The following is a 23,401-nucleotide window of genomic DNA, read 5'->3' on the forward strand; positions in this document are numbered from 1 at the left end:
CTTTGCTGACAACGACCCCAGAAAAATGTGGCAGGGGATCAATCACATTACCAACTACAGAAGCAATAACCAGGCGACATCTAGGACTGATGCCTCGCTGGCTGAGGATCTAAACCGTTTCTTCGCCCGCTTTGAGACGACCAGGCCCTCAGCTGTCACACCACTTCCACCCGCCTCCAGCACTGGCACACTAACACTTAGGGAGCATCAAGTGAGGTGTGTTCTAAGGTCAGTGAATCCCAGGAAGGCGGCAGGTCCTGATGGAATACATGGAAAGGTTCTCAGAGCATGTGCTGACGAACTGACCGGAGTCTTCACTAAAATCTTCAACCTTTCCTTGTCATCAAACACCGTCCCACCCTGCCTCAAAACCTCCACCATCATCCCCATCGCCAAGAAGACAGCTGTGGTCAGCCCAAATGACTACAGGCCTGTTGCACTTACGCCTGTAGTGATGAAGTGCTTTGAGAGACTGGTCTGTCAGCACATCAGGGCCGGTCTGCCTCCCACTCTGGACCCCCACCAATTTGCCTACAGGACAAATCGATCCACCGAGGACGCTATCACCATAGCGCTCCACACTGCGCTGAGTCACCTGGAGCACCGAGGAAGCTATGTGAGAATGCTCTTTCTGGACTTCAGCTCAGCATTCAATCATATCATCCCGGAGATCCTGGTCCAGAAACTGTCTCACCTGGGACTCTCCACCCCCATCTGCCTCTGGATCAAGGACTTCCTGACAAATAGACCACAGTCTGTCAGACTCGGCCCCCACCTGTCCAGCACCATCACACTCAGCACCGGGTCTCCACAATGATGTGTTTTGAGTCCCCTCCTGTTTACGCTCTACACATCCGACTGCTCCCCTACCCATCTCTCAAACACCATCATAAAGTTCGCGGATGACACCACAGTGGTTGGACTCATCTCAAGGGGGGATGAGTCGGACTACAGCGATGAGGTCAACAGACTGACTGAGTGGTGTTCAGTTAACAACCTCCAACTGAACACCACGAAAACTAAAGAACTTATCTTGGACTTCAGGAAGGGCAGAGCAGACCCGGCCCCACTTTACATTAACGGGAACTGTGTGGAGAGGGTACACTCCATGAGGTTTCTGGGCGTGCAGATCTCTGATGACCTCTCCTGGACTGCAAATACCACGGCGGTGGTAAAAAAGGCCCAGCAGCGTCTCCACTTTCTGAGAGTGCTCAGGAGGAACAACCTGGAGGAGAGGCTGCTGGTGACATTTTACAGAGCCACCATAGAGAGCATCCTAACGTACGGCATAACAACATGGTATGCAGGGTGCTCAGCTGCGGACAGGAAAGTACTGCAGAGGGTCATCAACAGAGCCCAGAAGATCACTGGCTGCTCTCTGCCCAGCCTGGAGGTCACTGCAAACTCTCAGTACCTCAGCAGAGCTGGCAATATCATCAAGGACTACTCTCACCCCAGCAATCAACTGTTTGAACTATTACCGTCAGGCCGACGGTACAGGTCACATAAAACCAGGACAAACAGATTCAGGGATAGCTTCTTTCCCAGAGCTATCACCGTAGTAAATAAGCACAAAACAATTGAACCTGCTTAGCTATACCATACCGTCACTGCCATTATATTATGCTGCTATTCCTACTGTCATTATATTAATGCTGCTATCCTGTATATATCGTACTTACTATTGTTTGAGTACTTGCGATTGTTTTATTGTACTTTTTATATTTTACATTTATATTTATTATTGAATCTTGCACCAAGGGAGTGGCACTCCAATTTCGTTGTACTCTGTACAATGACAATAAAGGCTATTCTATTAATATAAGATGGGGCCTGATTATTTAAGACCTTGTATGTGAGGACCTTGTATGTGGTTCCTCTTCTGTGGAACCAGCTTCCAGCTTGGTGCTGATCTGAAAGTGCTATATAAATAAATTGTTTGCTTGCTTAAAACATTTGACAGATTTTCGAGCGCCGTGCACATAAAATCGTTTCGAGGTCAGTAAACACAACCAGAGTTCATACATAAGGCCCACGGGATTATAAGGGGCTCTGTCGACTTTCAGAGAAATCAAAGGATGATTTTAAGTGCGCCGTATTTTCCAAACAACACGGTAATAACGACGGCCCGCTAGCATGCTTTACCAAAAATAGTGCTTTGTTGTGTATCTGACGGACGAAAGCTAAACCAGTTCCACACCAGTGAAGCTGCAGCATTTTTACAAACCAGTTCAGGTTCATCCGCTTCATTCAACGATCTGCTTTCGCACTTCTCGTTCTCCATCACCGCCATGCTTTTTCCGCCATGTGCGTATGAAAACAAAGGCACTGCGTGTTTTACCCATATTCTATCGCCATATTTCATTTTCTTATCATTTCCCAACATTACACCGGTATTACCGTGAACGGTATGATTTGACCCAGCCCTAATCCCATTGGTCAGAAACCGTGTGCAGGTCAACAGGGGGCGCTCTGCTCACTGCTGTCAGTTCGTCCCCTCTGACGTCACAGTCACGTGATAGTTGAATTAAACATGGTTTAAACTGCTGACAGGAAGTTTACATCAACACTAATGATATATATAATCAAAGAAACAGGATCCAATCAGAGGAGCTGATCAATAACATCACCAATCAGACTGATCACAGGATCAAACAGCTGTTTAATAATAATAATCACATGATCAACAATCAGACTGTCAGCTTTTAATCAGGTTAAATGAACATTTTTCTTCTTTGTCTTCATGATGATGATTAATAATAATTAATGATGAAGATCAGTGAAGAACACACTCTTGTCCCATCTCTCTCTCAGCCCGTCTTCTAAAGTCTACTAACGTCTCAAGATTTCTCTCTCTGAAGTCTCGTCTTCTAAAGTCTAGTAACATCTCAAGGTTTCTCTCTCTCGGAAGGCGTCTCATCTCTTTCTCAGCCTCTCTGAACATCTCATTGGTGTAGCAGCTTCCTCCGTTTCTCTGAACCATGGTGTTGATCTTCTCCAGCAGCTCTCTGACCTGAGTGGGATCTTTATTTCTGTTGTTAAAAACATGATATCTTCCTCCACACTGACAGATGAAGTCACGGAGAGCTGGATACTCAGTGATAATTTCCTCTATGGTGACTCCATCAGCCTCCAGATTGTCTCCATGTGTGAACAGGACCATGGTGTATTGTGCTGATGCTTCTCCAAACATCTGCTGAATGATTCTCAGTGTTTCTTTATCTTCTTCAGTGAATCTGCCAGGCTGGATCACAACCAGGATCACATGAGGACCAGGAGCAGCCAAGGAGACACATTTAGCGATCTCTGTCTTACTCTCCTCTTCACTTCTATGGGTGTCAAACAGACCTGGAGTATCAACCACAGTCAGGGTCTGACCTGCAAACAGACCTGTTTCTTTCTGACACTCTGATGTTACTGAGGCAGAAGATAGTGTAGATCTAAAGGCTCTTCTTCCTAAGATGGTGTTTCCTGCTGCACTCTTCCCAACTCCTGTTTTCCCCACCAGCACCGTCCTGAGTTCTGCTCCACCTGTAGGAGAAGATCAGACCATCATGAGTGAAAGTGTTTCCTGCAGTTTGTCTGCAGCTCACAGCCTGAGAACAAACTGACACTGGTCATGTGACCTCAGCAGCAGCTCTGACATTATCTGTGATGAAGAGCTGCAGCTGCTCTCAGCACTGAGCTGATCTTTGGTCGGCACAGGGAGGTCCAACATAAGGCCCGGGGCCCACAACTGGTCCGTCAAAGACTCCACCGGACCCACTGGACATCTTTGGAAAATGTAAAGGAGGCCAAACATTTAGCAACTTTCACAGGATTGTATTATTTTACAGCTTCTCCTACCGATACAGACTCCCACACCACCACCAGAGCAGCGTTTCTTTGTAATGTTATGTTGATTAAATGAGTAGTTGAACTTACAGAGAGTGCTGTATGTGGCCCTCAGTGTAAATTCACTTTGACATGCCTGGTGTGGCACCATCACCTCTCTGACAGAGTGCAAATCCAGCTGTGAGCAGCTGTTTGCCCACACTCAGCACAGATGTGCCCACAGCAGCATCTGTCTCATGGAGGTCAGCTCTTACCTGGGGGGAGGTGTCCCGCCTTCAGCAGCAGCTCTCTCACTTGTTCCCGTCCTTCATCTTTGTTGTTGAACAGGTGAGTTCTCTGTGAAAACCTTTTTACAACATCTGGAAGTGAACTTGTTCTGTTCTGTAAAACATAATCGTCCACTGATGTCTTGAGTTCATCTCCACCCGTGAACAGCAGGTAACATTTCTCCAGCCTGTGAGGCCCGACCGCTCTGCTCGCTGCTTCCACGGCCCTGTGGTCCTCCTCGGTGAACCGACCCACTCTGATCACCAGCAGGAACAGAACAGGTCTGACAGACTGCAGGACACACTGACAGAAGGTCTGGACCTGCTGCTCTGATCCTAATATCTCTGGAGTGTCGATCACTGAGACCTGCTTCCCAAACACAGTTCCCGTTTCCACACAGATGAGTTTGGTCACTGGTCTGAGGGACAGTTTGGACTCAAACGCTGCTCGTCCTAGGATGGTGTTTCCTGAAGAACTTTTACCAACTCCAACTTTTCCCAGGAGGACGATGGAGAGATGATCATCCATGGCTGAACGTCAGAGACCTGCAGGAGAGAGCACAGGTGTGGTGACTGTGGTGGTGCTATCACAGTACATCACCATATTACTCTGTGCAAGTCTGCCTGTTGTGCTATACCACATAGTACAGATAATAATTAAAGAGGTTTAAATAAAAGTACAAACATACAACAGAAATATGACCTGACATGATCCACACCTACTGGCTGAGGAACTAACAGCGGGTACCCGGGAAAAGAAGAAAAAAAGTATGTGTATGGTGGCGTGGTCAGTCTGTCAAGTGATAGTTATGGTCAGCGCTAGCGGTCCAAGTGGAGGAGCAGAGGAGTTTGCGGTATTTAAGCAGCCCTTTGCTGCCCAATCCGACCGGGCTGAAGCTATTACAGAAGCTGTTGGGGTGTTTAGCTGCAGACGGGAGGCCGTGTGCAAAACAAGCGGTTCAAACTATGATGAACATGCTTGAGCCACGCTATGATATCCCATTGTGCGTCCACTTTAGTGGCAAGATCGTAGGGCTGGGTATCGTCACTGATTTCTAGAATCGATTCGTTTCCGATTCACAAGGTCCCAATTCTATTCGATTTGAATCTGGGAAATTTTGACAGTCAGAAATATTATAATTCAGATCAGCACATTTGCATATTTTTGTATCTATAAAAAGGAAGCTGACACTTTCCAGACTTTATCAAAGGTGTGAGCGTCACAGCAGAGGCCTTTGTGTCAAAGTAGCTGAAGATAAAACAGAAAAACATGAAGGTGATTTTCCTGTTCTGGGATTTTATAAAAATATTCTGCAGTACATCAAAAACAAAAGAAAACCATTAATCAACATATGAACGTTACCTCTGAAGTTACAGCGGTTTTATTACAGACACAGCGTTTTGCATTTTGTATAATTTTAAAAAGTTTAAGTTTGTTCAGCATTGAACAGCAGAAATTAGGTTTTCTTTTCGGAAGTATGTAAAACGAAAAGCGACATCTCACTGATCCTGATCCGCGGGTTGCGCTGTGTGTTTACGTCTTTGTGCAGAATCCGTGTTCCTGCTCTCATTTACTGTCTTAGCTGTTTGGTGGTTGTTGAAATTTTGTGAGGTTTCACCTGAGATTCTGGTGTTTCAGGCAAATAAATTTATATTAAAAAATCGATTCAGGATTTTAATGAATCGATTTCACGTTATCCAAGCCAGAATCGATTTTAATCGATAAACCGATTATAAAAACCCACCCCTACAAGATCGTTCCAAGCATGTACGAGCAGGAAAAGATTTAAGTCATGGCTGAACTGTCCCAGACATCTTCTGTTGCCCAAACTACTACAAATGGGTGGAGCTGCAGGGCAACGGAAAGCTACGTGACCGTGACCGCTCATTATATCACAGCAGAGTGCGATATAATGAGCGGTGTGTATCACTGTAGGGTCGACCTTACATTATAAAGCACCTTGAGGTGACTGTTGTTGTGATTTGGCGCTTTATAAATAAAATTGAATTGAGTGGTAGATACAAAGACTGTACTGCCCCATATTGTACCATCATTTGTTTTTTAATAATTGCGTGGAATGAGTCTTGAGCTTAATGTCTTTAAACAGGCAAAAAATACTTCAATAAGTGAAGTAAATGTTCAATTTTTGTCTTTTTTTGCTGATCCGAACATTGATCCAATCCGTGACTTAAAACCGTGATCCGATCCGAACCGTGAGATTTTTGATTCGTTGCACCACTATCTCCTAGTGACCTCTGATTATAACAACCAAACTGAGTCAACACATGGGTGAGAGCAGACAGAGCAGGACTCTAAGAGCAGCACAACACAGTGTTACAGGAACATTAATGTTGGATAAATATAGCTCAATAAAAGGATTATAAACATGGTACTAACAAACATGGCACCTGTAAATATGCAGCGTAACATAATGTGTGACTGAATAATACTGCTGTTTCTGCAGTATGTACACAACTCATACCACAGTGGAAATACACCATTATTAATATTAACACATACACCATCCCCACCCTTCCAGTGACACCTAACATCCAGGTAACAGACTGATCAGATACAGACCTCATCAACATTAGAGTGGGAGGAGTTAGTGTGCTGTAGCTGCACTCAGCAAACAGATGTTATCTATATAAACATCTGGCACATCAGTAACCAGTATACATGATTACATCCACACACTGTGCACACAGCGTTTCACAGGTGTTCTCTTACTTTAGAGTGACATCAATGAGCTGATCAGGTAAACATCTCCACAGACATGAGTGGGACCTGGACTGGTGGACTCTCCACCATGTGACCCTTTCCAAGCTCCTTAAGCCACAATGACCTGGATGAATGAGAATCTTCAAAGACACTGAGCCTGGTTGTTACTAAGGGTGGGCGACATATAAAAATTGTCGGTCCATTAACCAACGATATATTCGCACAGGCGCAGACTTTTTTATGGGCGGAGGAATGTGATCATGCACGGATTGATTTGCGCGTTTAGCAGGGAATATTTTATATTTTATATTTATTTCTTTTCTTGTTTGTTTCAGTAGTAACATAGCTACTCTTTGGATTATTCATTTATTGATTTATTTATTCATTTGAGATGCGCTGAATCGCACAAAAGACACGTGTGACATTTTTTTTATGTTCACTGGAAGACTGATTTTGATTTTTAACTTACTTTTTGTTTAATTTTGTATTTGCTGTTTGGTCTAGTGTGTCAGACAGAAACACTGGAACGGTCTGTAAACACAGTTATAGTGGAAAAGAAGCCAGTTTCTCTCTGCTTCCCTCCCCAACATTGTGGTTTTTTGTTTAAATAAAATGTTTTTGTGTTTTTCTGATCACAGGCTGCTGCCGTTCTTTCTTTCTGTTCTGAGTTTGAATCGCTGCTGCATTCGGGCGCACTCTGGGAGGGAGCTGTTAAAACAGCACTATTATTTTCCGTTGACTGCTTCTCTTAGCGTCAACCAACATTAGTACCAAACTTACTCATGGGCAAATAAATAAATAAATCGCTCTTGTAAAAGCGATGGGTGAAAGGGTCGGCCTATTGTCGATAGTCCACATGTTCGTCCAATCGCCCAACCTCAGCTGTTAGTCCACAGTGTTTACGTCCACAAAGAGCCCGTGAATGAAACGTTTCTTCTCTTTTTTTAATCTTTGGGTTTACTTCCTGTTCTTTCAACAACTTTACTGAGGTGAACACATATGACTGAAATCTCTGATAACGCGCCCCACGCACTCACACCCAACTTACTGTGAACGCGAGTGTCTGTGGAGGCCTCACGGAGACTCGGGCATGCGCAGATGTGTACACCTGAAGACGAACACGATCCAACGAACATCTGCAGCTTCTGTCTGTGGGTTCGTCTGCCGAGGCCCTCACTGCCGGTCACACTCGAGCCCTGCTGGTCCCCGTGGTCCCGCTGCACTCACCTGTCCAGGTGAAGCTGCTCATACCGACACGCAGAAACAAAAGCGCAGAGACCCGGAAACACATCTGAACTTTTAGGCCGTTTCCTCCTCTTTGTGGTTCCGTCTTCTTGACTGAAGGGCGAACTGCTGACACCGGAAACAGGAGTGCTCTTCAAAATAAAATTACTAGAGTCATTAGCATTTCACTAGAAAACATTTTAAATATCTGAACCAGTTTATTTTTATCACCAGTTCTAAACAAAGGCCAGTTTTGATATTAACACATCGTGATTCGCCTGAGCTTTAGTTTCCATCACAGCAGATGACTCCGCCCTCTTTTAAGGTTGTGTTACTGATCTGAACCTAGGTGATGTAAAGCTGTTTAGTCCGACAGTGTACCTGAGCAGGTAATTATTCCAGCTGTCCTGGGTTCAGTCATCACTAACAGACAAGAATATGAAGCCTGGATCTTTCCCCAAGAATGAAACTGAACCATCCCGCGGTCCGGACTCCACCGTTTTATTTTGAAGGTGAGACCGGGAAAGGGCGGCTCAGTGGGACCTTCTTACTGAGCGAAGTTTCGAACAAATAACTGATAAACAGGTGAATTTGTGAGAGCAGGTGTGATGGCCTCAGAGGAACAGTCCGGTGAGTGTGTGTGGAAATCATCTTAATTAAAGCCGATCCGATCATTGTTCTCCGTCTGCGCTTCTCAAAGTCATCAAACTGTCCGAACAAAGAGGACGCTTCATTAATATACACCTGTACGTGTGTGCGCGCGCGCGCGTGTAGTTTACTGGTTAGTTTTTGGTGAAAAACGCAGTTTGAGCGGGTTTTTCGTGGGTGACGCAGTTTGTAATTTCAGTTACTTTCACTTTCATGTAAAAGATTACTGTGTGTGTGTGTGTGTGTGTGCAGGAGCAGCAGGAGGGAGGACGAGGAGAAGTAGTAAGCACGAGCCTCCAACAGGTGTGGTCTCTTCAATTTTATGTTCCAGAAGAAACAGGAACCATAAACACGAACGACCTCTGACTAACACATGATAACATAATTAAGACCAAAGGAAAGCTGGCAGGTGGATGGTGAAGGATTTAAGCTCAGCATGAGTGTGAGCTGGTCTCAGCTGGTTCTGCAGGCTTGGTTATATTGAAGCTGCTCCTCAACCTTCCGGTTACAAGACGAATATCGTACAGCCCTAGTTGTGCTCCCTCACAGCACCTCCTGTCAGCTCTCAGTCAGAACAAAAAAACAGTTTGGTCATGTGATATTTAAAAATCAGCTAATACCGTCCTTTGTAGATCAGCCTGGAATGTCCTGCATATACGATCTGACCTCTGTGTGTCTGTGTTCAGTGTCACTCAGGTTGGTTCTGGTCGGGAAGACTGGAGAAGGAAAGAGCTCCAGTGGAAACACCATCCTGGGAAGAGAGGCCTTCAGAGCTGCGTCCAGTCATTCCTCAGGTATCACACACATGTGTAGACGCACGCACACACACACACACACACACACACACACACACACACACAGTGGATGAGGATGTAACATCCTGGACAGGGAGGAACGCTGGTTTGAGGGCGGAGTCAAGGAGGCCTTTTACGTGAAAAGGGAAAGACCATCTCTGAATCGAGGAGGGGCCTAAGGGTACATCTGTCACCATCTTACAATGGTGCTCATGGTTATTGATCAGTGGTTGTTGATCAATGGTCATGAGAATCTGCATATTAATGATCATAAACTGACCTCCCAGCCCATTGTTCCTTCAGTGGTGCTGGTTTCCATCATTGTGTTTATAAGGTTGAAACCTGCAGTCAGCTGAGACTGAAGAAGCCACCTGGATGATGATGAAACGTTTCTCCCACTAAAAACATCCAGATGAAGAGAATCTACTATCCAAAACACAGACTTAACAATGTGGTGTACGCTGTACAGTGCAGCGAGGAATGCCCAGAGCTCTACATCGGAGAGACCAAACAGCCACTTCACAAGTGGCTGTTTGGTCTATGTGGCTTCTGTGTTGTGCCAAGCGCATGGCACAACACAGAAGAGCCACCTCCACAGGACAAGACTCAGCAGTTCATCTGCATCTAAAGGTCAAAGGTCACTCTTTGAGGATGCCAATGTTCACATTTTGGACAGAGAGGACAGATGGTTTGAAAGAGGAGTGAAAGAAGCATCTATGTCCACTGTGAGCGACCATCTTTGAACAGAGGCGGTGGTTTACGACACCAACTGTCTGCCATCTATAATCCAGTTTTGAGATCCCTTCCCAGACGCCTTAACGCCCACTCACATCCTGGGCCATCTGACCTCAGGAATTCGCATGATAAGGTGGGGCCAGGTTTCACAATGAGCTCACCTGAAACCCTGGCTGATTGGGACCCACACCCAGTTTCACACCTTGGCTCATGTGATTAGAGGATCATCAGGGGGTCCTTTGTCCCTCTGTGGGGGGAAACTCCCACAGGGATTAAATCTGGGACTCCCCACCAGTTCTGGTCAGCTGACCAGCTAGCACCAGTGTTCACGGAGATCTTCAACCTTTCTCTGGCCCAAGCAGTGGTCCCCACATGCTTCAGAGAGTACATCATTGTCCCTGTCCGGAGAAACAACAGCCCGCTTGCCACAATGATTACCGCCCAGTAGCACTGACTCCAATAGTGATGAAGTGTTTTGAAAGACTGATGAGAGATCACATCACTTCTTCACTTTCTGCCACCACTGACCCGCTTCAGTTTGACTGGACTACAGTTCAGCATTCAACACAATAATTCCCTCTAAGCTTTTCACCAAGTTGACGGATCTAGGACTCAGCTCATCACTGTGTCAGTGGATCCTCAACTTCCTCACAGACAGACCCCAATCAGTGAGGGTGGGAAAACAAGTCTCCCCTCCATCTCACTCAGCACTGGAGCGCCTCAGGGCTGTGTTTTAAGCCCCCTGCTGTACTCACTGTACACTTATGACTGTGTAGCCACATCAGACACCACCTCCATTGTCATGTTTGCTGACGACACTGTTGTTGTAGGCCTGATCTCCGACAACATCGAGACGGCCTACCTGGAGGAGATTAGGAACCTGGAGACCTGGTGCCAGGAGAATAACCTCCTCCTAAACATCAGCAAGACCAAGCAGCTGATTGTGGACTTCAGTAGAAAGAAGATGAGACCACAAAGACCACTAGTCATCAGTAGCACGCCAGTGGAGAGAGTGGACAGCTTCTGGTACCTGGGTGTCTACATCACTCAGGACCTGTCATGGTCCTGTCACATCAACACCCTGGTCAAGAAAGCTCGCCAGCGTCTCTTCTTCCTCAGAAGACTTAGACACTTCCATCTGCCACTGAAGGTGCTCAAGAACTTCTACTCCTGCACCATCGAGAGCGTCCTGACGGCAAACATCTGCACCTGGTTTGGGAACAGCACCAAGCAGGACAGACGAGATCTGCAAAGAGTGGTGCGCTCAGCCGAACGCATCATTCAATCAGAGCTCCCTGACCTGCTGTCCATCTACACTAACTGGTGGAAGATCATGATGGACCTCTCCCATCCCAACAATGGACTCTTCTCACTGTTGAGGTCTGGGAAGCGCTTCCGCTTCCTTAAGACCAAAACAGAGGAAATGAGGAGGAGCTTCTTCCCCCAGGCTATTCGGGCCCTGAACCAGGTGTAGGACATGACTGGACTCTCACACATCGCTGCACCGGACACGCTCTGTTTATTTGCACGCTTCTTATAATTTATTTTGTAAATCGTTATTTGCACATCCTATTCTTACTGTAAATTTCTAAGTTAAAATCTGTAAATTTTGTCATAATCTGTAAATCTTTAAATTCTTTACTGTCATTTAATGGTCTGGCATTGCAGAGCAATAAGCATTTCACCACATGTTGTACTGTGTATGATTATGTGTGTGACAAATAAAATTTGAATTTGAACTGAAGAAGCTTCTCAGACTCTTTTCTCTCCAAGCTCCTTAGACTGAAGCCTCTATAATGATTACAGAACCAGGCTGTATGTTCTCACGTCACTACAGTCCAGAACTGTTCAGGTTAAAGACCAGCAGAGTCCAGTATGACACCCATATTTACATTCCAGCCTCTGTAAGGTGATCTCTGCACAGCCTTCTTCATGTTCAGGTGAAGTCTGTGTTCGTGCTTCATGTAAATTCAGTCTAACTGATCTGTTTCCTCCTCAGTGACGGCTGAGTGCTCCAAGCAGCAGGAGAAGCTGTTCCAGAGGACCATCTCTGTGGTGGACACTCCCGGCCTCTTCGACACCACGATGTCTGAAGACGCCGTGAAGAGGGAGATCTCCAAATGCATCAACATGTCGGCCCCGGGGCCCCACGCCATCCTGCTGGTCATCAGGGTGGGACCCTTCTCAGCAGAGGAACGAGACGCCGTGAAGAAGGTGGAGGAGATCTTTGGAGAGGGTGCCTGGAGGTACACCATGATCCTCTTCACCCACGGAGACAAAGTCGAAGCAGACTTTGATGAGTTCATAAAGGAGGAGTCGGGACCTGAGCTGCAGGAGGTCCTGATGAAGGCTGGAAACAGATACCACGTCTTCAACAATCTCAGAGCCAACGACCGTCGCCAAGTCCTGAATCTGCTGGAGAAGGTGGACAAGATGGTGGCCGACAACGGAGGAGAGTCTTACTCCAACTACACCTACCTGGAGGTGGAGGAGATGCTGAAACAGAGAGAGTCAGCGCTCAGAGAGTTCTACGAGAAGAAGCTGACAGAGGAAGAAGACAAGGTGAAGTCAGAGTACGAGAAGAAGCTGACGGAGGCTCAGGAGGAGAAACGGCAGTTAGAGAAACGACTGCAGTGTGAGCTGGAGGAGGTGAGGAGGTACTATCGGGCTTTAGAGAACGGAGTCCGTCAGGTCGTGGAGCAGATGACCAGAGATGACTGTTTTGATGAAATCCTCACCAAGTTCCACGAGACCTTGAAGCTGAACTGAAGTGATGCTGACTCCCACTCACAGCACTCAACTCTCCACCTGGTTCAGAGGCCGAACACACTAAAGATTTTGGGCGGTGCTGTTCCAGAAGCTTCCATCAGCTTGTGGGGTCATGACTTTGCTGGTGCAGCTGAAGGTGATGTTTTCCAGGAGAGTTTGTGAGATCTTCAGGATTCATGAGCTGGAAATTTGTCCTGGAACTGCTGATGTGTTTGCAGTAGCTGTAAGAAGCACAGGATTACCTGTAGTTTAAATCTGAGTTAATAATGGACTGCCAGCAGGATGGGAGCATGGATCAGAGTGTTGCATACCGACAGACTTTCCTTTTATTCTGTTGCTCGCACAGTTAAATAAATGGAGCAAATATACATTCACAGAATGGAATAGATGGTGTTAAAGCTGACTCTGAGCTGCTTCTGCTCTTAAATTAACTGAAAATTTGTTTATAGACGAAAGGTGAAGCATGATAGTTTAACCTTCCTCTTTATGATGCAAGTGGGAAATAAACTCTTCTCTAATCAAGAAGTGGAAAGAGTGCCAGATTTCCACATACTCAGAGTCATCATGTTAACCAAATGTAACTGTAACCATGATTGTTAGCGCACATCAGAATGAAATTTGGTGCATTTCCTCACCATCAGAGTGTATAGTATAATTAATAAATAAATCTAAAGGGATGAGAAAAATCTCACATATGTTCACCTAGGAGTAGAAGAGAAATGTGTCTATATATAAGGGATAGAAAGAGAAACTGTACAGAATATTATAAAAATAAGATTAATAGCCCCAGAAAAATGCTGTGTGAAACCGTTTCAGGTATAAAATTGCTTTGTCCTAAATATACATAAAATTACATATTAATGGTCATAAACTGACCCCACAGCCCGTTGTTCATTCAGTGGGTCAGGTATTACACAAATGTCCTGTTTGTAAGGTTGGAGACCTGCAGTGTTGAGATGAAATTATTTGAAGTGCTTCAATTCTATGCTTTATATTAACTAAAATGCCATATAACCATATAGTGTAGTATTAAGTGGACATGGCCCTGGAAAACAAAGGCATTAGACTACGTGTCCTTGGGGGGTAGAATGGTGCAGACTCTCGCCCACGCCGGCCTGGGAGAAAGTAGATAACAGGGGACCATCTTCTAGTAGAAAGTTAGTGAAACACTGTTGTTTAGGCTAGAGAGGGACCAGCAGGCACCTAGTTTTTGAGAGACAAAGGTTGTTGATTTCTGTGTATCAATGTGCTGCTGGAACTGCCCCAGTGGATTTGATGTGAAAATCCCCACGTACAAGTAATAAAATTAATTGTTTATTCTGAAAAAAAAAACCAGGAATGGGATATTACACTGTTTTATGATGCATTATACTGCTGATTAATAAGAAATGCTGTTTGTGTAGAATCATGGCCTTATTTGTCTGATTAGAAAGAACAAAACATACTGCACAGGAAGCCAAGATCGTAACGCAGGCTCACTGAGAGAAAGAATGTGAAGGCTTAGTTTGGGCCTGAAGCTATAAGAATGTGAGAAATGGTCAGACACTTGGAGATCTCGCCGGACACCCTCCTGTGCACATCTCCCGTCCGGCCGTTTGTAATGCTCTAAGTGTTTGTATGGAATAAAGAGAATTGTATTGATTAGAGAGATGATTGAGCATTAAACACCGAGTGTTGTTCTTCCTTCAGCCCAAAGATCAAAGAATTGGGATATTTAATAACGTTCAACACATTTCTGTTCTTGTTGTTACTGATGAACATAAAAAGCTGAAAGCATCTTTTTGGTCACTGATGTTTTCTGATTATTTTATTTAAATCGTTTTTGATGGTAACGTGCTAACATGGCTAACGCTAGCATCACCGCACGTAGCTCCGTTATTTTAAGGTCATCGTAGTTTATGAAAGCAGCTGTACGAGCTCGCTACGTGTTTTGTAAGCTGCTGTGCTCTTCACAAATAAAGCTGGAAGCGTGGGGCCGGCAAGATGGCGAACTAAGCAGTTGTAAAGCAGTTGTAAAGTAAAATGAAAAGTAGACAACAGAAGGAATTTGAAAGTAAATTACTTTACAATATAAATAACTATTGTAATAGACATTTTATGTCAGAGGCTGATAAGAAATCCCTGTTGTCTTTACAGGCTCAATTAGATTATCTATACAAGAAAAAGGCTGATGGAGCTTACATTAGAGCTCGTGCAAAATGGAAAGAAGAAGGTGAAAAAGTGCTTCATATTTCTACAATCTGGAGAAACGGAGGCAAGAAAAGAAATCTATTAAGACATTAATCGGAAATGGGGAGGAATGCACAAATCATAAGACTATAGCAGAAGAAATACATAAATTTTACTCAAATTTATACTCTTCGAAATATTTAATTACTGATTCATTAAGTTTTTTTGATCAGATTGAACCTTATACTCCAAAAATTGATTCTGTATTCAGAGACATTTGTGACTCTGATATATCACTGGATGACTGAGATCAAGCCTTAAACAAACTGAAAATGGACAAAGCTCCTGGTCAGGACGGCTTGACTGCCATCTTTTATAAATTCTTCTGGAAAGAAATAAAATAATTTTTCTTCCAAACTATTAGTGAAATCATTAGTAATGAAACGTTAGCAACGACAATGAAACAGGGTCGTATCTCCCTTATTTCCAAACCTGGTAAAGATAAAAGATTAATCGATAATCCACAACCAATTACTCTATTGGATACAGATTATAAAATTCTTGCTCATGTTATTGCAAACAGATTAAAGGACGGCTTAGATCAGATTATTAGTGAAACACAATCTGGGTTCTTAAAAATCGTTCTATCCACAATAATATTAGACTGAAGATGACGGTGTGATTCTTTTTTTAGACTTTTATAAGGCATTTGATACGGTCGAACATCCTTTCATTTTAGAAGCTTCACGGTATTTTGGTTTTGGTAAAAAATTCATAGATTTAATTTCTTTATTATACTCTGACATCAATAGTTCTATTTCTTTACCTTTTGGAGCGTCTGAACGATTTAGCATCAGTCGAGGAGTCAGGGGTGTCCAGCTTCTCCGTTACTTTTCATTATTGTAACGGAACTTTTAGCTACTTTCATGAAACACAATCCAAATACTCAACCACTGAATTTGATGGGAGCCCCGTTGATCGTAAGTCAGTTAGCAGATGATACTACACTGTTTTTAAAGAACATGTCACAGGTTCCTCTCGCACTAAATTAAATTTCACTATTTTCAAAGGCCTCTGGTTTGTACCTGAATATTATAAAATGTGAATTATTAACTATTCATGATTGTAAACCCAGTATCTCTCTTAACAAAGCTATTAAAACTGAAATTAAATATTTGGGCATTATAATCCCAAAGAATACAAATAATAGAGAAAATCTAAATTTTGAGCATATTAGCCAGAAATCTAAAAAGATCCTAATCAGCTGGTTACAAAGACACCTCTCCATCTTTGGACGCGTCTTTCTTACTAAAACAGAAGGTATCTCTCGACTGATTTATCCATCACAATGCTTATATGTTTCCAATAGACTAATCAATAATATAAATCACATTAACATTAATTACATTTGGAGAAACAAGCAACATTATGTTAGGAAGAGTGATGTAGTGAAGTCATTTGAAGAAGGAGGTTTGAATGCGATTGATTTTGAAGCAATGATGGTTCCATCAAACTCAAATGGTTGCAATCTTTCATAAATAATTCAAACAGTATTTGGTTTTATTTCCCCAAAGTAATCTTTGAGAAGCTTGGTGGCATTGAATTTCTCTTAAAGTGTGACTTTGAAATTTCCAAATTACCAATTAAATTATCCAATTTTCACAAACAGGTTCTCCAGTACTGGAAAAGGATTTACAAGCATAATTTTTCTCCACATACAAATTCGATTTGGAACAACAGATGTATACTGATAGAAAGAAAATCCATCTTTTATAAGGACTGGATGGATCATGGAATTTGGACCGTTTTACACCTTTTAGACAATGACTTAAATGTGTTAACATATAACAAATTCATAGATAATTATGGCTTATCATGTACTCGAAGTAAATTCATTAAAGTTGTGAAGGCCATTCCCCCTGCAATGATTCAGATGGCTAAAACCAGTTTAACCTATTCTTCCTCTATAATTCGTGAACCGTCCTTAATTATTGATGATCGCCGATTTAAAGGAAAGACACGCAATAATAAATTTTTAAGGACAATTCTCACCAAACAACTTTTCCCTTCTCAATTAAAAAGAAAATATTTGTTTAAAGATTAAAAGACATTTATCTGGTATTCTTCATTTTAATTGAAAATGTTTAGCAAGAAAAATAGGCAGTAATCAGGAAGCTGGAATGGAATGAAAAATAAAACAAGCCATTGATAAAAACAGAGTAAAATTAAACATTTTACGAATCACAAATGAGACCATTCTCAATTTGAAACTATGCAACTAAGTTGTTTTTATGGTGTAACATCCTGAGTATACACATAAAACAATCCAGAACACTTAGGAGTTATAAATGATAAAAGTAAACTTATTCAACAGTTGTGTTTTCTGGTCCACAAGTAGTTAGAAAATGACACAATGTACTTTTACCTCTGCACTCTCACAGGTATAATTCATTCAATTTCACGGAGAATAGGTGTTTGTAAATTTGTAAGACACACACATGCTTTCAAGATCTTATTAATATTTTTTTTTAACCGATGTGGGATGTGATGCAAAATTGAGAAAGGTTTCAGTCTTTGAACGGAACGCTCTACATGTATTCTTGCACAGGAAATCTTCCTGCTGTTGTTCACTTCCTCCTGTGTGAATTGTCCGTTGGTGAGGAAGGACGGGATGTTCAGTGAGACCCCTTCTGGTAGGATGTCCCGAATTGTGAAGCCCTTATCTGCAATGACCATGTCACCTGGTTGTACATGTTGCAGTACTCCACAGTCAGCTGTTATGGCCTTATCTGAGGCACTTCCACCGTTCAAGTTGCTTACAAAGGTTATTACACCATTAGGAGCCACACCAATTAGAGCCTTTAGTGTGGTCCGTCCTTTGTACTGGCTGTACAAATGACTTTGTGTGTCAAGTCTCTCTGTGTTAGAAACAGAAACTTCCGTGCAGTCAAGCACAATCCTGCAGTTAGGAAATGTTGGAAGCAATCTGGCAGCGATGTCTGATTCTTGGCTCTCGAGGGAATGTTGTTTTCCAGCATGCCAACATACAAAATGTCATACGGTGCACTAACAATTGTTGTAAAAATATTAGTTACTGTGGCTCTGCTGCAGTTAAACCTTGTTGAAAGGTCTGCATGACCAAAATTAAGTTTGAGCTTCATCAGGGTTAGAAATAACTGGTCAATTAGGGGCATCATTTGGACAGTCCAATCAGAATGATATTTAAGATCAAATCTGGAAAGAAGGGCTTCTAAAAACAGGACAGAAGCAGCATCAGGCAGTCCAGTATAGTACTGGACCCTTTCAGGATTGTCAGATATTTGGCTGAATGAGAAAGTCTGCTTCTGCTTCTCTACTTGTTTTTTAAGTTTTTCATTCTCCATTCTTAGCATGTCATTCTGAATCTCTAGCACCAGAAGACTTTTGGAAGAACTTGTGGAACTTGCAGTAGCTGTCTGTGCATCTGCATTGTTGGAATGATGTAGCTCATCTGATCTTTCACTCTGACTTTCACCAATAGCTGAGACCTGCTCTTTTTTCTTCTTTTTTCTAACAGGGTTGTGGTCATCTGGGAACTGAAAAGACTTCCCGTCGTTCCACGCAAATCTTGTCGGCCCCGCAGCTTTTCCTTGAGGGAAGTGCCAACTGCAGACTCTTGAGTTGCAGTTGGGGTGAAGTTTTCACGTCTGTGGAAGTGTTTAAAAAGGCAGAGAGAAATTTCAGATCATACAGTAGCCCTCCATTAGTTATGATTAACAGTGACCGTAATTAAAGGAGCTTGAAAAGAAAAGCGTGGGAGAGAAGCTTCTCTCATCCAGAAGTCTGTCTTAGAGATTTGATGTTCATTTACCTGCAGATGCACTATACGTGCCTGCTCCGTGGTTTTCCACAACGTTTTGCACATCACTATTTAATACAGGAAGTAGGTGAACTAAAACAAGTCATCTTTCTTTGTGAGAGGACCACATTAATGAAACAAACCTCAATGACATCATAGGGATCCCTAAAGATGCTCCTGCTGCTTCTCTTCCTCCTCATCCTAAGCTTCCTTCTCCTTGTCCTCAACTTCCATCCAATGTAATTGTAATTGAATCTAATTGCGTTTCTCCCTCCTCTTCCTCATTTTGTTGGAGCTGTGAACACAATTAGTGTGAATCTGGATTAATTTGTGCAAACAAGAAAAATCTACAGCTTTTTGGTCAGAGGTGCTCTTGTGATTTAAGCTGGGTAGATTTATGTGTTGATGCTGCCTGCTTCAGCTCTGGCTGCTGAGTGATATTTACACCCCGGCTGGATTACAAACTTTAACCATGTGCTGAACTTTGGCCCAGCGTTGATACCTCTTGTTAGTATAACGACCTCTTCTTAGCTTGTATGTATGATGGTGGATAAATGAAATATACAAAGAAAATTTAACTATATTACAAAAGGACATCTATCTTGGAAACATCAAATGACCGGAGCATAACTTGTCAACTAGTCCGAAAATAACTTATACAGGAACAGTCAAAGACACACCTTCTCATGTCACATTTCTATTCACATTTCTATATAATTAGATTAGACAATAGAGTTATCTAATCTAATTATTCATTCAAAACACTTATGCATTGCTGTATTTTATACAGCTCGTACAGGTTCATGTGAGTATTTAATGTACGGCTCAGATCTACAGAATTTCAGAGTTTCTAGAGCAGACACAGAGCTCACGTCACAACAGGCTTCAGGCGCCATTTTAGTGACTTTAACAATATTATAAATTTTAATTTCGGTCTCGCTGACATTACGTTATGTACGCAGCACGCAATTGAACCACATATTTTAGAAGCCAAAGGTTCAAATTAGCTGGGAGCACCTTCACTTAATTATAACAGAGGTTTTGTTAGGAAAACAGTTGGATACTAAATTGCGCTGACGTCAACGGCTAACGCATCTAGCTAATCGCTACTGTTAGCACAACATTAACAGCAAGCTACAATGACGAGTAACAAAAACAAAACAGTAATAAGGTTTTAATGAAAATGTTTTACCTTTTCCAACAGTCCCAGAATCCAGAGCTTCAAAGTCCAGCAGGTACTGAAGACTGTTATCCGTTTCGCTGTCACCGGCCGTGAGAAAGAGTTTTTTTTTTCCCCGAAAGGTCAAGGCCCGCAGCTCGCGCACTCTGTCTGCGCATGCGCATCCCAACGACTGACCCCCTCCGTCCGCTCCCGGGAGGTTATAGTATGACGTGTTCTGACGTCACTCTCTCTCTCCCTGTCATTTATTTGGCTCGAAACACATTAACAAATTGCTCAGTGATGAACAAGTACTCAGATCATTTACCTAAGCAGTGCGCTTTGTCAAAACGAAGTGTGTGTTCATTACACTGACATTCTGTTCTGCAATTGTTATTTACTTGTATTTTATAATTTGACTTTACATACTGCTGGGTGGTTTGTAAAGGTTACAGTAACTAGTATTATCATTATGCTATATTTTCTAATATATATAATAATGTCAAAAGTAATGCCTTGGAGTGGAAAATAGTAATACTTTATTAAAATATAAAACTAAAGTACAGTATTTGAATGTGTGTATTGTGTCTACTGTTTGTTAACTCACCACATTCATAATGGGTTTGCGGGGTTAGGGGTGTGTGTGTGTGTGTGTGTGGGGGGGGTCTTTAGGCTTTGGCCCCCACCCCTGCCACCAGTATATTTTTAAGCAAGTATTTCTAACTTTTATTTGAATATTCAGTTTCCTACCCTCTGCTCTTAAAGGGTAATCACCAGGTAACCCCCCTTCGCACACACATGCACACAAAGAAAACACACAAAGAAAACACACAGTATAATTCACAGCCTCATTATAGTGAATAAATATTTATGCCATTTTACACCATCAAACTTAGATTGCTAAGGATGAAGAACCTTTTGTTCTTTAAAGAACCATTTAAGAACCATAATTTTTCTGAGTGGGTAACAACTCCTGCAGCTCCGCCCCTTTAAATACAGTGGAAATAACGTCCTGAGACTAGGGAGTACTTGGTAACAGTATTTGCACAGGAAGTGGTACGTGTTGAGGTCACTTCCTGTATGCGTCCTCCGAGTCACGTGACCTCAGTGCGTCCCAGCTCCATTGGCGTCCATCGTTGTCTCTGATGATATAATGTACGAGGTGGAGGAAGCACTCCACCTGCGCCCGCTCTCCTGTGCAATTGTTGTCCAGCACACAGTGACACCGTCCCTGGGGCCTGTAACACATACAGTCATTTCCTGTTTAGGTCAGTTATGTTTGTTTGGGCAGTCATTTGGCTGAGTTTAGTTTTGCTTCTTTGACCTCTTTTATGAGCTCAGCATCTTTTGGTTTGTAAAGATAATTTTGGGGGGGATCAAATAAATGAAAACCCTCATTTTTCTGATAATTCCTGTGACGACTCCAGCTTTTTCAACTCTGTCCATCACAGTCAGCTTCACCATGATGGTGGTTTGTAGTTGTGACCAGAAGAACACAAACTGGGAGTAATCAGGACACTACAACATCGGGCAGAAAGTGCTCCCTCTAACCCTGAAGGGAAAGAAAAAGAGGAACACACACACGTAGAGGAAGCTCTTAAAACATGTGGTTATCATCCAACCCATCATTGCAGGGACTATATAAGGGTGGAGAGACGGACACCGACACAATAGGTGACACAGCAGGTGACGGACCAGAGCGTTCACGACCAACATACTCCTTCAGCATGTTGATGTGACAGACGCGACTTTTCTTCTTACGGTCAGGGGTTAACACGATGTAATCGGTTTCACTTAGTTTGCACTCAATGACATACGGACCGGAAAACTTTGCCTGCAGGGGAGAACCAATGACAGGCAAGAAAACCAACACACGATCACCTGACTGGAACATCCGTGCTACAGACTTTTCATCAAAATGGGTTTTCATTCTGACCTGAGCCTTTGCTAGCGCGTCACGAGCAAAATTGCAGGCATTATGCAGCCTCTCTCTAAGCAAACCAACATAGTCCAGAATGTTTTCTCTTGGATGATGCCTATCTGAGAGAAATTTCTCTTTCAAAAGACGTAGCGGACCACGCGCAGTGTGGCCAAAAACTAAATCAGCTGGACTGAACCCCAAAGACTCCTGGCATGTCTCCCTGACGGCAAACAACAGTAGTGGCAACCCCTCATCCCACTCACGGCTTGACTGTGCAAAATTTGCGAAGCATGTTTTTCAGAGTTTGGTGGAACCTTTCTAATGCACCCTGACTCTCTCATCCTCAATGAGGTGAGATGCAGATTTCCCACACTTAGGCTCTGTCACAGAAGCCCAACAGGATGACAAGCTTTCATCATTTTTCTGGGCTTCTATAAACTTGTTTTTATCTACTGAGAGTGTCATAGCTTTCTCATCAGGCTGAAGCTCTACTGACACAGGGGTACTTTCACAGTCGGGTGGCAAGCTTGTTGGATCTGAATCACTTAGGAAAGAGTCGCTAAGATCCACCAACTCTCCATATTTGCGTGCCTGTGCACGCGTCACAGGAAACAAAGAAACACAGTTTGCTGCGGCGACATCAGAGGCACTTGTGTCTGCTATTGGTGTTTCGACTACCTCGGGCAAAGGGAAAACTTTACATCCAGCTAAATCATTCCCAAGAATGATGTCAATGCCCTCAACTGGCAACTGAGGTCGCACCCGAAGTTTAACTTCCCCTGATACGAACTGTGACGACAGCTGCACAGAGTGCAATGGCACACGCATGACCCCCATTTCAACTCCCCACGCTAACACGTCGGCGCCACAGTACGATTGGGCTGAAAAAGGTAAAACACCCTTACAAATGAGTGACTGTTTTGCCCCAGTGTCACGCAGAATGTTAACAGCAACTTTCTTCTCTCCTCCCACCAAAGAAGCACAACCTTTCGACACGAACGGTTTGAACTCGTCATCTATCCTGTCCTTCTCAGTTTTAAGTACAGTCACCCCTTCTAAAGCATAAGGTTTGGTTTGCAGAAAGCTGACTGGGGAAGGAGATTTAGCCTTCCTGGACTGCTCCTTTCTCTTAAGAACGGGACAGGCAGCAATGAGGTGTCCTTGCTCATGGCAATAGTAGCACTCTCTATTTTCAGTGGTTGCGGATGTGATACTGCGGGTGTTCTTTGGAGACCAGATTTTTGGACTGACTGAGTTTGGTGTGCTGTGAACAGGAGATGAAAACACACCTTTGTGTGTCAATGCAAACTCATCGGCCTGTG

General features: G+C 43.3%; 2 protein-coding genes and 1 pseudogene across 3 annotated transcripts; 1 reads left to right on the plus strand and 2 right to left on the minus strand.

Annotated features, from left to right (window-relative positions):
- Positions 1-824: 824 nt before the first annotated feature.
- Positions 825-8,202, minus strand: LOC146379817 (GTPase IMAP family member 8-like). The gene is made up of 3 exons (XM_084941196.1): positions 7,871-8,202; positions 4,089-4,646; positions 825-3,531 (listed from the first exon to the last, which is right to left on the minus strand). Exons 2-3 carry the CDS (start codon positions 4,627-4,629, stop codon positions 2,777-2,779), a joined length of 1,296 nt encoding a protein of 431 aa, XP_084797322.1. The 5' UTR covers positions 4,630-4,646; positions 7,871-8,202; the 3' UTR covers positions 825-2,776.
- A 195-nt stretch (positions 8,203-8,397) lies between these two features.
- LOC146379818 (GTPase IMAP family member 7-like) lies at positions 8,398-14,993 on the plus strand. 2 transcript variants are annotated; one of them, XM_084941201.1, is made up of 4 exons: positions 8,398-8,676; positions 8,947-8,997; positions 9,381-9,488; positions 12,223-14,993. In XM_084941201.1, exons 1-4 carry the CDS (start codon positions 8,655-8,657, stop codon positions 12,990-12,992), a joined length of 951 nt encoding a protein of 316 aa, XP_084797327.1. In that variant the 5' UTR covers positions 8,398-8,654; the 3' UTR covers positions 12,993-14,993. The 2 variants fall into 2 exon arrangements, with proteins under 2 accessions (XP_084797327.1, XP_084797328.1); XM_084941202.1 differs by lacking the exon at positions 8,398-8,676 and adding an exon at positions 8,692-8,792 and having other exon boundaries at positions 8,947-9,488.
- Positions 14,994-17,282: 2,289 nt separating this feature from the next.
- LOC146379819 (uncharacterized) lies at positions 17,283-19,065 on the minus strand (annotated as a pseudogene).
- Between the last annotated feature and the right edge of the window lie 4,336 nt (positions 19,066-23,401).

This window comes from Perissodus microlepis, chromosome 10 (genome assembly GCF_051167445.1).
Source record: "Perissodus microlepis isolate ML-2025 ecotype Zambia chromosome 10, ASM5116744v1, whole genome shotgun sequence".
In the NCBI taxonomy this organism is placed as follows: domain Eukaryota; kingdom Metazoa; phylum Chordata; class Actinopteri; order Cichliformes; family Cichlidae; genus Perissodus; species Perissodus microlepis.

Coding starts and splice junctions, on each gene's coding strand:
- LOC146379817 (XM_084941196.1), bottom strand. CDS start 4,629: ATGGATGATCATCTCTCCATCGTCCTCCTGGGAAAAGTTGGAGTTGGT. Junction 3,532..4,088: donor GGCGGGACACCTCCCCCCAG/GTAAGAGCTGAC, acceptor CTTCTCCTACAG/GTGGAGCAGAACTCAGGACG.
- LOC146379818 (XM_084941201.1), top strand. CDS start 8,655: ATGGCCTCAGAGGAACAGTCCG. Junction 8,677..8,946: donor GGCCTCAGAGGAACAGTCCG/GTGAGTGTGTGT, acceptor GTGTGTGTGCAG/GAGCAGCAGGAGGGAGGACG. Junction 8,998..9,380: donor TAAGCACGAGCCTCCAACAG/GTGTGGTCTCTT, acceptor GTCTGTGTTCAG/TGTCACTCAGGTTGGTTCTG.